Here is a 15,963-nt window from a genome sequence, read left to right on the forward strand (position 1 = left end):
GTACTCATTTTATTATAGAAACTATTGTGAAGCTATTGTTTTTTTTTATATGCCTATTGTTACTTTACTAATCAGCAGCTATTTGTGTTTATATAAGCAGATTTTATACTCCAAGGAAATGTTATGACTGATAAATACTTGTATATCATCATGTCGGTGTGGCTGTCATTTATTACTCTATAAGAAATAAAGCTTTGCTAACTGTTATCATATCACAGCTGTTGAATTCTCGATTCTGATTGGTCAGAAGATTTACCTTTTGACAGTAGTTCCAGCTACAAGACAACTCACAGGTTTACATGAATGCACTCGCCTAATCTGTAACATGGACTTGTACAGAATGGCAGACATGCTGCATAGTATAAGTCTAATAATAAACTGATTTTTAAAAACGTTGCTGTTTAGGGGGGCACGGTTACTTAGTGATTAGCACGTTTGTCTCACACGTCCTGCATGCGCAGAGTTTGCATGTTCTCTCTATGCTTCAAGGGTTTCCTCCGGGTACTCCGGTTTCCTCCCCCAGTCCAAAGACATGTGTTGTAGGCTGATTGGCATTTCCAAATTGTCCATAGTGTGCGAATGGGTGTGTGTGACTGTGCCCTGTGATGGGTTGGCACCCCATCTAGGATGTCCCCTACCTTGTGCCCCGAGTTCCCTGGTATAGGCTCCAGGCTCCCCACGGTGGCCCTGTGTAGGATGAGCAATACACAGACATTATTGCTGTTTAACAAAGAGCAGTGTATAATCATTGACATGGTGAAACTGTCTGTACGGAGTAGGTTTTCTGCCACAGAAGTGTTCTGGACAATTGTGCTTTCTTACCTTACGTCAGCACTTTGGTTTCAACATCTGTTGCTTTAAATGTGCTTTGTAAATCAATTAACTAAATTAAACTTCTGCTTTGAAATCTCTCTCTCTCTCTCTCTCTCTCTCTCTCTCGCTCTCTCTGTGTGTGTGTGTGTGTGCTTAAAGGAGAGAGAAGGAGAAAGAGATACTGGTGAGGGAATGATTGCGTATACCTATTCTAAATGATAACATTAACTTGTTTCTTGAACGTTTCACAACATTAAATGTAACTCTATATGGATAAAAAAAAAAAAAACAACAACAATGTGTTCATGAATAAAAATGTTAAATAAGTCAGTGGTTTTCAAAGTGGGGGCCACCAGGGGGCGCCCGGGGGGCCTCAACAATTTGGTGTGAAAAATAAATTCTCACTCTCAGACAACCACCCACCCACACACACACACACACACACACACACACATAATCAATTCCTAATGTAATGTAAAGATGTAAGATGTAATTATTAATAAATTAAAAAAGGGGGATATCTTCTGAAGTCTGTGTTTTTAATGTGTTTTAAAGACATCTTGCAAAAGGGGGGCTTCGGTTAAATGTTAATACCGTTTGGGTGGGCCTTGCCCTGGAAAAGTTTGGGAACCCCTGAAATAAGTGGCTTAGCAGTTAGCATGTTTGCCTTGCACCTCCACTGTTGGGGTTCAAATTCCGCTCCTGCCCTGCGTACACGTTCTCCCCGTGCTTTGGGGGTTTCCTCCGGGTACTCTGGTTTCCTTCCCCAGTCCAAAGACATACGTTGTAGGCTGACTGGCATCTCTAAATAGTCCATAAGGATGGTGAATGCACATGCTGTTATAGGAATATAATCTACATCTGAGATGTAACAGTAACTATGTTTTGCATCATTGATTATTTTCCTATAACAACACGTCCACGCTTAAACATGATTTTTTAAATGTATTTTATTATTATTATTATTATTTACTTTCCCTTCTTCAGCTTCAAATAATAGCTAGAGCATAAGAATAGATCAAGGTCCTTCGAAGATACTTTTATTTTGAAAACGGTTCACCCGAATTTTTTGTGGGGTTTTTTTTTCTGCTTATATCATGGCTGTTGTCTCAACGTTTCGTTGACGTTACATGTGCGAACTTATAAACAGGTCAGTATGTCAGTTCTCCTGTCATTAAAATATGGTTGAAATTCTAGAGCGGATGACATTGACGCAATATAAAAACAAGCATTTTTGCTTATATTTCTTTACCACATTGATAACTTTGTTCCGAGTCCCGCGAATTGCACGCTGGGTAATATGCTAACTAGCTGGTTTCTACACGCAGAGAGAATATGGAGTTAGAGGTGCGCTCTCCACTCATGTTTACATTAAACTGTGAAGTTTTTAATCCTGTGTGGAGTGTAATTTGTAAACAGCGTTTCCGGTGTGTATAATACTGTGTCGAGAAGAGTCAGAGGTGATTTAGCTGTGAGCAGTGCATCAGTGACTAAACTGACAACTACTAGGGTTACCATAAGGGTCATTCCATCTCAAGTGTTCCAGTGCAGCTTACTGGACTCTTCTCTTTTTTTATTTTTATTTAATATGTTGGCATTGCAAAATATCACCAGCTGTTTTTTTTGTTTTAAACTTTGTTTAACTAGGATGACCATCTCTGTGTCATGGCACACAACACATTTTGGTTATACAGCTGTTTATGGAAACCTCAGTATCTCATCTCAGGATGGTCCTAGCTCCTTGGAATAAAACAAAAAATCCCTAGAGCACATTACAATGTACATTTACATTTATAAACATTTTGCACATTCATGTTCCTTAGACTCTGGGATGGATTGTACCCCGCCTTGTGCCCCATGCCTCCTGGGATAGGCTCCAGGTTTCCCCGTGACCCTGAAAAGGATAAGCGGTATAGAAGATGGATGGATGGATGGATGTTCCTTAGACTTAGAATTTAAGTCCAAATGTAATGCTCAAGATTGCTCACAGTCCTACATTTAGGGTCTCAGTCTTAATTATTTTTAGGGGGTACCTGGGTAAGTATAGGTAATGTGCGTGCAGAACATTTCAGGTTTGAGACTAAAGAAATGAAGACCTTCTAAGTCTAAGGAACATGAATGTGCAAAATGTTTATATATGTACGTGTACCTTGTAATGCGCTCGAGATCAGCTTTCGTTCCAAAGAGCTAGAACCGTCCTGAGCCGAGATACTGATGTTTGCGTAAACGGCTGTATAACCCAAGCTGAAACCAAAGTTTTTACTTCGAGGTAACTGGCTTGATGTAATTGGTACACACCCTTTGTGTGCCAGACAGTGAGTTTATTTCAATATGTGATTTTTGCATATGTAGGTAAAGGAGGCTAAATGGCATTTTCAGAAGACCTATTGGCTCAGAGGAACAAATTACAGCATGAGATTTTGGCTCTGGAGAACACTCTGGGCAATGACGGTAACATTGCAGACCTGCTATCTTCAGGCAGTGACAGTGGTGAGTCAAACGTGATCGCACTAAGATGACACACTGTGTACTGTATCACACGCAAACACACACTTACATGTCCTTTCTCCCCTCTGGCAGCTGAGGAGTCTGATGACAGCGGACACGCAGGGGAGGATGTTGTACGTACCGTTATGTCCACGATTTCCCTGTTAATGAAGAGTGTTGCAGCGGTTCACACGCACATCTGTGTATGTTTCTTGCAGGCACACGAGGACCTGGAAGCAGAGCGACAGCAAGTACAGAGGGAGATAGAAGAGTTAGAGCGAAAGCTCGGTCCAGACGCTGCTCTGGTTGATGCCCTGACAGGTAAACGTGTGCATAGTTGTGACATCACAACCATGAGGAATAAATAAAAAAATAAAAACACGAGCTGTACGTGATGCTATTTAGTTTACATATACACTTACCAGCTACTTGATTAATCGGCCAATCATGTGGCAGCAGCGCAAGGTGTAAATTCATACAGTCACAGGTCAAGACATTCAGTTAATGTTCACATCTTCATATCCTAATTGTTCAATATTAGAAAAAGAACAGGTAATATTTTCCATATCTTTCCCAAACTGTCCAGTTTGTGCTCCCTGTAACCTCAGATTACAGTTCTTGGCTGACAGGAGTGGAACCAGATCTGTCTTCTCCCTCAAGGCTATCTGCCTCAAGGTTCGCCATGTTCTGAAATGCTTTTATTCACACCACAGTTGTAAGGAGTGTTTTTTTTTTTTTGAGTCCATATAGGCTTCCTATTAGCTCAAAACCATTCTGCCCATTCTCCTCTGACGTATCTCGTCAAGAAACAAGGTGTTTCCATTGCCAGAATTTCCACTCACTGGATTTCTTTTGTTTTTCGCACCATTTTGTATAAACTCTAGAAACTGGTGTGTGTGTGTGTGTGCGTGTGTGAAAAATGTCACAGTCAAAGTCACTGATATTAGTGATCCCCCCCCCCCCCCCCCATTTCACCATTTTGATGTTCGATGTGAACATTACCTGAAGCTCTTGACCTGTATTTGCTTTATTTTACGATTGGATTGGATAATTTCATGAACGAGCCATTATACAGGTGTCCCTGTAAAATTAAAGTTTGGTGCTTGAATGTTTGTGAATCCTTTAGAATTTTCTATATTTCTGCATAAATATGACTTAAAACATCATCAGATTTTCACAGAAGTCCTTAAAGTAGATAAAGAGAACCCAATTAAACAAATATTATACATGGTCATTTATTTATTGAGGAAAATGATCCAATGTTATATATCTGTGAGTGGCAAAAGTATGTGAACCTTTGCTTTGAGTATCTGGTGTGACCCCCTTGTGCAGCAATAACTGCAACTAAACGTTTCCAGTAAGTGTTGATCAGTCCTGCACATCAGCTTGGAGGAATTTTAGCCCGTTCCTCAGTACAGAACAGCTTCAACTCTGGGATGTTGGTGGGTTTCCTCACATGAACTGCTTGCTTTGGGTCCTTCCACAACATTTCTATTGGATTAAGGTCAGGACATTGACTTGGCCATTCCAAAACATTAACTTTATTCTTCTTTAACGTTCTTTAGTAGAACAAATTGTGTGTTTAGGGTCGTTGTCTTGCTGCATGACCCACTTTCTCTTGAGATTCAGATCACAGACAGATGTCCTGAAATTTTCCTTTTGAATTCGCTGGTATCATTCAGAATTCATTGTTCCATCAATGATGACGAATCATCTTGGCCCAGATGCAGCGAAACAAGCCGAAACCATGATACTACCACCGCCATGTTTCACAGATGGGATAAGGGTTAGGGTTATGCTGAAATGCAGCATTTTCCTTTCTCCAAACATAACACTTCTCATTTAAATCCAAAAGCTCTATTTTGGTCTCATCCATCCCCAAAACTTTTGTTCCAGTAGCCTTCTGGCTTATATACACAGGATCTTTAGCAAACTGTAGACGGCTAGCAATGTTCTTTTTGTAAGAGTAGTGGCTTTCTCCTTTCAACCCTGCCATGCACACCATTGTTGTTCAGTGTTCTCCTGATGGTGGACTCATGAACATTAACATTAGCCAATGTGAGAGAGGCCTTTAGTTTCTTAGTTACCCCGGCTCCTTTTTGATCTCGCAAACTATTACACATCGTGATCTTGCTCTTTGTTGGTCGACCATTCCTGGGGAGGGTAACGGTGGTCTTGAATTTCCTCCATTTTACACATTCTGTCTGACTGTGGATTGGTGGAGTCCAAGCTCTTTTGAAACACTTTAGAGATGGTTTTGTAAACATTTTACAGCCTGATGAGCATCAACAACTCTTTTTCTGAGGTCCTCAGAAATCTCCTTTGTTTGTGCCATGATACACTTCCACAAACATGTGTTGTGAAGATCAGACTTTGTTAGATCGATGTTCTTTAAACAAAACACTCACTCAGACCTGATTGTCATCCCATTGATTAAAATCACCTGACTCTAACTTCATCTTCAAATTAAACTACTAATCCTAGGCGTTCACATACTTTTGCCACTCACAAATTTGTAATATTGGATTATTTTCCTCACTAAATAATAATAATAATAAAAGAAGTATAATTTTTTTTATCTCATTTGTTTAATTGGGTTCTCTTTGTCTGCTTTTGGGACTTCTACTGATGTTTTTGCTCATTTTTAAGCGGAAATATAGAAAATTCTAAAGGATTCACAAACTTTCAATCACCACTGTACTGTATGTGGGCCATGTGGAGACGAAATTACATTCTGAAACCTTTTTGTTAATAGACTTTAATCATTTATAACTGTTTAAATTTTTTACAATGAACTCTATTTCTCAATTATTTATTAGACCAAAACTAGGAAAATTCCGTTTTTATTACTGCTAATAGTTCTGAACTACACTTTTGGTATCACATCAGTATGAGAATCATTTAAATATTTATACTCTCCCTTAACAAAGAATGGCTTTAACTTTGTGTGTGTGTATTTGTTCAGACAGTGAAAATGGCAGTCTATCAGATTCTGTGAGTATTTGTACAGCTGTATATATTTAATCCGTGTTCGTTCATTATATCATAAAAAAATAAATAAATATTGATTTGGTTTTGTTTTCTAAAAAAAAAAAAAAATTAGAGCGGTGAGGACAGTGAAGATTTGGATCTTCCTCAAGATATAGAAACGTGCCTTCAGATGAATTTGGTTTATCAGGAGGTGCTGAAAGAAAAACTAGCTGACTTGGAGAGGCTTCTTAACGAAAATCGTGAACAGCAGGTTAATTACTTTCACATACATACATAATGTGTGCTTTTAAAGAATGAACGGGTTTAATACACTGATAGATATTAGATAAAAGTGTAAGCGTTTCTGTTTTTTGTTGTTGTTGTTTCACAGAAAGAGCTTGAAGAGCAGGTCTCTGGTCCTGCATATATCAATCCTGGCCTCCCTCATCTCAAACTCTACCTTGGCAGCTTTATGAAACCATATTTCAAAGACAAGCTGACTGGTTTGGTAAGATCTGCAAGTGAATAACTGATTTAAAATGATGTTAAAAAGTCATTTGAAAGGTTGCATCCTTCCATAATACTGATGTGTTGGAAGCGTTTAAGCCTTTATGTTTGTCATTTTCCTGTACAGGGCCCTCCAGCCAATGAAGAAACCAAAGAGAGGTTGAGTCATGGGACCAAACCCTGTGATGAAATGAAAATTAGAAGATGTATGTTCCAGGTTTCGTCGAGCCGAATTTCTTTGTTTTGCTACGTATAGATAAAATGAACGCAAAATTTTGGTTGTCTTTCAGGGGAGCCATGGCAAAAAACGTTGCTGATGAACTCCGTAGCCGCAGACGCTATGAAACGCATGTTGCAGCCCAAACTGTCAAAGTACGCTTAAAAATAAAGTATCTAAAGCGCTAGACATTTCCCTCTGTATTGTTTTGAACTGTGGAACACATTGGCCTCGATGCTTATGGCTTGTTTTCATGTGTCTATAGGATGGAGTACTTAACTACAAAGATGTGTAAAGCAGAAGGTGCTGAAAAAGAAGAACTACAAAAACAAATTGCTCTTTTAGAGAAGGACATCACCGAAATAAGGTTCCTTTAATGAGTTATATCCATGTCTGTTTTTGTTTTGTTTTTTAATTGAAAAGTAAGACCGGAGTACATCTCAGCTGTAGATGGCGTCATTGCTTTGCGTATCTGATTGGAACCACAAAATGAGTTTTCTTCTTTTTGTTAGGAATCTGAATAGTGATCTCACTCAAGTATTTATTCTTGAATTAACTTCATTTTCTCGTGACAGAAAATGTTCATTCTTATGGACTTATTGTTTTGCAGGTCCATGAAAGATGATCAGCTGTATGGGGATCGCCATGATGACCATGATTGGGACAAAATATCAAATATCGATGTACGTCTTGTGCTTCTTGTAATGTATTGATCATTGATGAAGTCACATCCATCTCACAGACTAGTGCTCCTGACTGAAATATAAATGATGGCGGTTTGCTGATTTTCTTTTTTTTTAATCACAGTATTAAAAACATCCAAGTGTAGTAACACCAAAGAAAATCAGAGCAGGTGTAGTTAAAGAAATCGTCTTATTTATGTGTTTCTGGGACACTAGCTGCTGCGTCCAATGCTGCTTTAAACTGAAATGTCACTTTTGAACGTCTCGCGTTAGTAAAATATGCATATGATTATGATGCAGTTTGAGGGCATTCGGCAACCTGATGATCTGATGAGATTCTGGCAGAATTACTTGCATCCCTCCATTAACAAATCGACGTGGAATCAGGATGAGATTGCGAAGCTTGCAGAGGTTGCGCAAGAGCACATGTATCGCCACTGGGAACAAATTGCAGAATCTCTTGGGGTAAGTGTAACGAAAGAAGCTGTTCTGGTGCGTGTGGTCAGTAATGCATTCAGGATTAGACAACTTGGACTTTCATAACACTTTTCCTAGGTGGCTATCGAAATGCAGGTAGAAGAAAATATCATAGATAAAAAAAAGAAATAGCGTTTACAGTCATATCCTGATTTATCTTCTCGCTCTTTTTCTCTTCAGACCGGCAGGACAGCTTTCATGTGTTTCCAGGTATATCAGCGCTACATCTCGAAACAGTTCAGGAAGAGAGAGTGGACTGAAGAGGAAGACCAGGTCTTCAGAGAGCTTGTGGACAAGATGAGGATTGGCAACTTCATACCATATACTCAAAGTACTTGAACACTACTTATTATAAAGCAGCAGAAACAGTGCCTCCTGATAGGCGCTTCTTCTATTAATGGGCGGGTTTTTAAATTCTTTTGTGTTGTATTGATGTAACACCATCATGCTTTTTATTTGTGCATTTTTCATTTCTCCTCAGTATCGTACTTTATAGAAGGTCGGGATAGTTCCCAGCTGAACTACCGCTGGACATGTGTTCTGGACCCCTCGATAAAGAAGGGACCTTGGACAAAAGAGGAGGACCAGGTATGGACAGTAGTTTGGTTTTCGGCTGTCTTTAAACAAGTGAAAACTTTCAAACCCAGATTAGGAGTGGATGGTCAGTTTTAAGCACCATTATAATAACTACACCCCTTGAACTTGAACAGTGAAGAGTGAGTTTTATGTTTAAGGTGTTTTAAACAGCATCCTTAATAGAGCAAAGGCAGCTGACTTGAACATGTAGAATTGTGTTAGTGGGTGTGGTCATTAAAAACGAGAACAAGGTGTTGTTATTTGAGGAGTGTAACCCTCGGTACTCAGTGCTCGCTGAACTGAAGTGCTCTCCCATGTAAGAGTTTCTCTTTACGCTGTGCATGCATTTCGTCGCACCTTGCACTTATTTTTAATGACCACACTCACTGATACTACTCAATCCATACAGGATTACGTGGAGGGTTTTTTTTTTTTTTGGCGATTGTTGTGGCTAAAAATGCTTGACTTTGCTGCGGGTTGTTCGTGCTTTTTTTTTTCTTCTTCTTCTTTTTTGCGGAAAACTACTCGAATTGGCGAAATTGCACAAGATGATTTTGCACTGTCTTTTGCAGTGATATTTGATATGTTGTTTTTTTTTGTGAATTGCACATTGCAATGAGCGCAAGGTAATTCCAGTTGTTGTTGTTGTTGTTATTGCAGTTACTGCTGAACGCTGTGAAAAAGTATGGCTGCAAGGAGTGGTGGAAAATTAGACAGGAAGTACCTGGAAGGACAGACAATTACTGCCGAGACAGGTCTGCAAATACCTCCTTAGATTTCCTCTAGCAGGTGCAATTAAATGAAAGTGAATGTACTGTATAGGAGATTGGTTTGATTCTTAATTGTACTGTTCAAAAAGAATTCTTCACTCAATATCCTCAGATATCTGGATTGCCTCCGAACTGATGTAAAGAAAGGTGCATGGAGTGATGAAGAAGTGGAACTGCTGAAAAAACTGGTAGAGAAATATGGTGTTGGTGAGTGATTACCTTAAAACTGAGTTTCTTTTTTCTGTCATAGAACCTTTCTATCAGTAGCTAGAACTAAACCATACTATTGTTTCTGTACAAACTTGCAGACTAAATAATATTCCTGCTGTTGTCTTTTTTTGTTGTTGTTGTTGTTGTTCACCATAATTGAACAATTACATCAGGTAAATGGGCTAAGATCGCCTCTGAAATTCCAAATCGGCTTGACAGCCAGTGTTTGAACAAGTGGAGATATATGATGCACATGGCTCATGTAAGTATTTGTCTAGTATTAGGTTTTATACCACAGAAGTTCGGAATTCTCAAATCTGATTGGTCAGAAGGTGTTGAAAAGCAGCTCTGAAAATAGCACTGGATCTAATTCATGCACTTATTCTAATGTTGTTATATCCGTTTCTATAGTAACAGTATGACAGATGCTTCACACACTGTAAGGCTGACAATAAATGGGTTTTTAAAAAAATGTTATATGTGAAAAACATTTAATCATTGATATGGTGAAGCTTTCAATAAGGACATATTTATTTACCATTAACATTCAGTGTCAGCACTTTGTAACACTTCTTCAGGACCGATGACTTTCTCTGTAACATGACAAGCTTTTTTTTTTTTTTTTTTCATTTTATTAGCATCAAGAATGAGGAAAAAAGAGAGTGTAATGAGCACAAGACTGTTTGTAGTTGTTTTAACATTCCACAGCATTAAATGTAACTTAGAACAGTGGTTCCCAAACTTTTCCAGGGCAAGGCCCCCCAAATGGCATTAACATTTGACCGAGGCCCCCCTTTTGCAAGATGTCTTTAAAACACATTAAAAATACTGACTTCTGAATATATCCCCCTTTTTTTTAATTAATAATTACATCTTTACATTACATTACATTAGGAATTGTGTGTGTGTGTGTGTGTGTGTGTGTGTGTCTGAGAGTGAGAAAGAGAAAATCATGTATTTATTTTTCACACCAAATTGTTGAGGCCCCCCCGGGCACCCCCTGGTGGCCCCCAAGGGGGACGCGGCCCCCACTTTAAAAACCACTGACTTAGAACATAGTGCTGTTCATTAATTTAATAAAAAATTGTAATCATTGGAAAACTGCTATGGTATAAGAAAAAAATGGGGGATGTGCTGTTCTTCGAAAATCGGGATGGTACCCGTAATGCCACTTCATATCAAGATGCATAACACTATTTATAATTGATTCTTTTCCCCTAAAACATCGCACCCTGTCATTTCATTTCTTACTTATGTTCTAGGTACTACAATATCCTGTACTTTAAAAACATCACACTGTATTTTATTCCATACAGAAAGAAAGTGTAAAGAGAGAAAGAACCAGATCAGTAAAACTTGAGCCACAGTTGAAGAGGAGGCGAGTGAGGCAGGTAAAGCGCCGAAAATTAAAAGAAGAATATGATTTTAAATCTGAAAGCGACACCTCCGAAGATGAAAAGGAGCGAGTGCCGTACATGGACAGCGACGGCGAAAACAAAGTAGAAAATGAAGTAGAAAATGTCTCTTCAGCTGAGGATTGTAGACTAGAGTACGTCCAGACAGACATGAAGGAGTGGATTCCTGCACGTGGGAACAAGCTGGTGTATTCTCCAGGGAACCTGAAGACCATACTGGTAAGGGTGCCCACTGAGGCTGAAGAGAGTGCCAGAGGCTGTGTACGGAACACCGTGCTGGACAATCTGGGGAATCCTGTAAAGACTTATGTTGGTATGGAACCACCCGCTTTACAAGAATCGGTAAGTTTGAGACTTTTTAGGTCAGAAATGCATCGTTTTTTGCTCTTATTATTATCGGAGATAAGTTCTCGAAATCATATTGAAGTGTTTAGATATTCATTTCAAGCACTTAATAACAAGTCGAAGAAAAAAGCTCTCAGGTCTTTTCAACCTAGTTTCTTTTTACTGTATTTTTACTTCCAGAATTCAAGCAATGAGCATGCCATGATCATGGTGTCCGAATGTGATGTTAAACGCTTCCTGAATTGCAGGAGAGCATATGTCTTGAAAGTGGTAAGGTACCTTTATACGGAAGCAAAACACACATGATGGTTTTGTGCTGTTCTAGGAAAAATAATCCACGATGAGGTGCTATGATGCCAAAGTGGATTATTTTCTAATAACAGCACAGTCTTAAGTGTTTTATTCCTCTTATAACACACTTTGTCAAGGATTACAATGTTTTAATTAGTGGTTAGCACATTTGCCCCGCACCTCTGGGGTTGTGGGTTTGATTCCCACCTCTTCCCTGACTCAAACCCGGATAATTCAACAGAGCAATGCAAATATCGCAATAACAAATATCTCCATCCTCCCCCCCCAGAAAGCACGAAAGACTAAAACCAGCTTGTCTTCAAGTACAAATCAGAACGATGCCAAAAATGATGAAGAGGAGGATAAGAGTGAAACGGAAAGCGATCGGAGAAAATGTAAACCTGTCCACAAACGTGTTCCCACCACCAAACTGAGCTATGATCTCATGTTAGCCATTACTCCATGGATCGGCAATGTGATGATGCCTTTATCTTTCAATCAAAGGCGTGCTTGTGAAGGTAATTTTGAGATATAATGATAAAATATCAGTGTCTATCTGTGTTGTGGGAATTGGTTTCTTTCTTCAGCAGTGAAGTTATCCTTGTCTCAATACAGCTGACGTTGTTCGAAAAAGAGCAGCAGATATCCCTCTTCTAAAATCACCTGTGTTTTTGCTTTTTCTGCAGGTGAGTGAAGTGTTTTTTTCTTTCTGAAATTCTGTTATTAGAATGAGTGTTGAAGGCTGGCTGCACTCTAAAAAGTTTGTCGTTTCGAAACAGGCTCTTAAAGTTGATGCTGATGGTTGCAAGAAAGTCATCGAGGCCCGCAAAGACAAAGCGTCCTCGGTAAAGTGTACCTCCATGTAGTATATCAATTATAGCTACTATAGTCATGCTAATATATCCAGATGAGATATCGTCAGTTAATATACTATGTAGTATATTCAGAAAACCTTGGACCTTTTGATATTATGTAGGTTTGCTTCAAATAATCAGCGGAGGTTGCATTTCTTGCTGTCAACATTAGTATAGTACAACTTCTTTAATTTTTTTAATGCCTTCTTGTTCTCTGTCTCACTTGCTCTCTGTTATGTGCTATTCAGATCTGTAGCCTGTAATACCCAGAAAATGTCTAAAATGACTTTTTCTTTTATTATTATTTCCTCTTCTCCTTAGACACCAGTTTCTGAATTGAAACCCTATCCAGGTATTTGAGGTGTCATTTGTGTTTCTTTTCACGTTTATGTGCTGTGGATAAGAGCTGAAAAACCAAGATCTATTGTTATGTTTTAATATCTTTCAGCCAAGAAGCCTACTCCAGGTTCCTACTATCATGTTAAGACCGTATCAGACATACTTGCCGAAAGAACAGCGCAGAAGAAACTTTCTAGGCCCCTGCAGTCCGCTGAGTTTTTAGAACCCCAGCTACTTCCACAGCCAGCCAAAATTGCTCACAGGCCTCAGCAGCAAAGTAAAACAAAACAGGTCATGCAGTCTGCTAGTCAGGAGATAAATGCTACTATGGTACTTCCCCAGACTTTTGTTGTTGCCCAGTCAAATACAGATAACAAAGTAGCCACTTCACATAATGTGGTACAGGGAATTTTACCTCTTCTGCAGTTGGGTACACAAGAAGCATCGAAAAGTCCTCAGCCAGTACAACATTTGGCAGTACCAAAAGAATCTGAGAGGGTGACAGAGCCAGCATCCTGTCCCACAACCTCAGTGTCCACAACTGGACCACCTACAGAGACTTTAGAGGGAGTGCACGCTGCAAAACGCAAGCACAAACCCACAATGAAAGCTCAAGCCTTGATGGACAATGCAAGCGCCCAGAAACAGGCAAGAAACAGGAAGCTAAAGAAACAGGCAGCTAAAAAGCAACAAAACACAGCAACAACAGAAAACAACATAACCCAGACAGTGGCTGTACCACCAAATACTACAGCCTGGATTCTCACCCCTGCTGGTTTAATGCCTGTTGCTGGAATTCAGGTACAATCTCCTGACATCCCTGGTAATCACAACCAGGTGATGCCAACCAAAGTTCAGATGCTATTTCATCCACCTGTCATAGTTAACCAGAATAGTTGTGTTGCACTCAACAATGCCGTGAAGCCAATCAATCCAAAACCTGATTTACCTGGAAATAATAATATATCTCTGACTGCTGGATCAAATCTTGGTCAAAACCCTAGAGCTTCCTCTGTCTCAGACAACAACATTGATTCTTCACGTCATTCTTCTCCTCAAGTTCTACCTGAGACAAATGTGCCAACATCCATTACAGGATCCACAGCCCAAGTTCCCCCGTCTAAAACACCATGGAATCAAAAGAAACCTGTAACTCAGATGAATCCCATGTCATCTCCGGTTCCTGTTTCATCCTCCCCCATGGGAACTAATAAAAACCGTACACCATCGTGTATTTCAGATGCAACTAACAATGTTCCCAATGTCTCTTCAGTGTCTGCTGTCACAAGTACACCTTCTATCCCTTCTGTCCATCCGTTGAACATTTCTGGTCCTGGTACTATTCCAGGATCTCAAAGCCAAAGAATGCCACATCCTGTTTCTCAGGTGCTATTTCAGCACCCAATCATAGTAAACCAAAATGGCTCTTTGGCACTCATCAACCCCACAGGACCCTGCCTAATTACAAATGCTCCACCAACTGCTACAGCAAATGTTACTATGGTTCCAACTAACTCTACAGCACCTAATGTAAATAACAACCTACCAACATCTTCTAATGAGGGTTCTTTGGCACTCAATGTCGCAGAACCCTGTCTAAATACAAATTCCCCTCCAACTGCTACTGCAAATGTATCTAGGGTTCCACCTAACTCTGCAGCACCTAATATTAATAAGAGCCATCCAACGTCTACAGAGGGCTGTATTATATCTCCAGCCTATTCTATAATCTCCACCTCTGCACCCTCTTCTGCTTTGAATGAAACATCACACGCAACTCCACAGTTCGGTTTTGTGAACAGTCCTGTTACGGTCAATGTAGGTGGCCTTCCAACAAATCTGTTGTGTGTTAACACACACATCAGTTCTATGACCACTAGTTGTCAAAAATTGCCTCAAACTGTTGTGGCGCAGAAGGCCCCCCAAGCCAAACGGCGAACTGTTCAGAGATCAGCTACCACATCTAATCCCAGACCCAAAAAAATTACTTTTGACCCTAGCTTGATGTTCTTCGAGCAACCAGATCAAGTGAAAAACTGGTTAAAGGGGAATGATGGAATTACACTGCCTGGTCTGAAAGACAAATTGCCTTATCTTCCCCCATTTGTTACCAGTATCAATACACTGACCACTTTGCTCAAAGGAAGAGATTGTTTGTTGAAGTCAGCAGTGCAGCTCCTGCCTGAAGAACATAAAGACAACACTGAGGAAGAAGCTAAGATAGCTGCTGTCCGTAAAATGGTGTCTGAGAGGTTTAAAACCAACCAAGCGTATTTGCTTCTGAAGGCTCGCTTCTTGTCATGCTTTACCTTACCTGCCCTTTTGGCCACTATAAATCCATGCATAGAGTTGACAGATGCCCTGGATCCGGAAGACAGTATGGGCAAAGTCAAGCCAAAACAGTTTGGAGATGAAGATCAGCTCGAACCATTGGTGAGTTTTATATGGTCATGAAATGGTTACTAAAGTCTTGCAATTTTTGCCCATTTTTGTCATTATATTGTCATTTTAATATAATTAATTTCATTTTTTAGGGGTCTCTTCTGAAGGAAAGTGAATTAACAGCAACACAGTTTCCTGGGAGTAAGCCAAGAAATCAAACGGACAGTCATAAAAATGCTTAGCATGTTAATTATTTGCCTAATTTTATTGTTGTTATAAAAAAATATTTAATATGACATTAATGACTGTTCAAAAGCAGTTCATGTTGAAAGTATATAATGTAAGATTTTGTTCATGGTGCATGGATGTTACATGACAAATTATTTCTCAGAAACTATTTTCGAATAAAATGTTTTAAAATGAATCTTCTCCTTGTGTTGCCTTTTATTTTAGCTGTCAGAATCACTTTTACTGATTGAACCACACTGATGTTAACGGTGATTAGAAGTTCAAATAAAGAATAGAGACTAGATAAAGATTTTGAGTATGTGTTCATATCCACTGCGTGTCACGAGTTAAGCACATTAGCACAACTGAATTGGGAAATAGAGGGAAATGTGAGGAACT

At 39.4% G+C, this 15,963-nt stretch overlaps 1 protein-coding gene across 2 annotated transcripts; it reads left to right on the plus strand.

Moving 5' to 3' along the window:
- Positions 1–1,802: 1,802 nt before the first annotated feature.
- Positions 1,803–15,758, plus strand: snapc4 (small nuclear RNA activating complex, polypeptide 4). 2 transcript variants are annotated; one of them, XM_053653917.1, is made up of 25 exons: positions 1,803–1,963; positions 3,166–3,303; positions 3,394–3,434; positions 3,519–3,621; positions 6,266–6,294; positions 6,404–6,541; positions 6,662–6,778; positions 6,905–6,983; positions 7,068–7,149; positions 7,260–7,361; positions 7,605–7,677; positions 7,978–8,142; positions 8,335–8,485; positions 8,636–8,742; positions 9,391–9,485; positions 9,613–9,707; positions 9,884–9,972; positions 11,027–11,467; positions 11,651–11,740; positions 12,051–12,279; positions 12,377–12,447; positions 12,541–12,606; positions 12,937–12,967; positions 13,064–15,387; positions 15,489–15,758. In XM_053653917.1, exons 2-25 carry the CDS (start codon positions 3,180–3,182, stop codon positions 15,576–15,578), a joined length of 4,932 nt encoding a protein of 1,643 aa, XP_053509892.1. In that variant the 5' UTR covers positions 1,803–1,963; positions 3,166–3,179; the 3' UTR covers positions 15,579–15,758. The 2 variants fall into 2 exon arrangements, with proteins under 2 accessions (XP_053509892.1, XP_053509893.1); XM_053653918.1 differs by lacking the exon at positions 1,803–1,963 and adding an exon at positions 2,699–3,082.
- The last annotated feature ends 205 nt before the right edge of the window (positions 15,759–15,963 follow it).

Source organism: Ictalurus furcatus, chromosome 22 (assembly GCF_023375685.1).
Source record: "Ictalurus furcatus strain D&B chromosome 22, Billie_1.0, whole genome shotgun sequence".
Classification (NCBI taxonomy): Eukaryota; Metazoa; Chordata; class Actinopteri; order Siluriformes; family Ictaluridae; genus Ictalurus; species Ictalurus furcatus.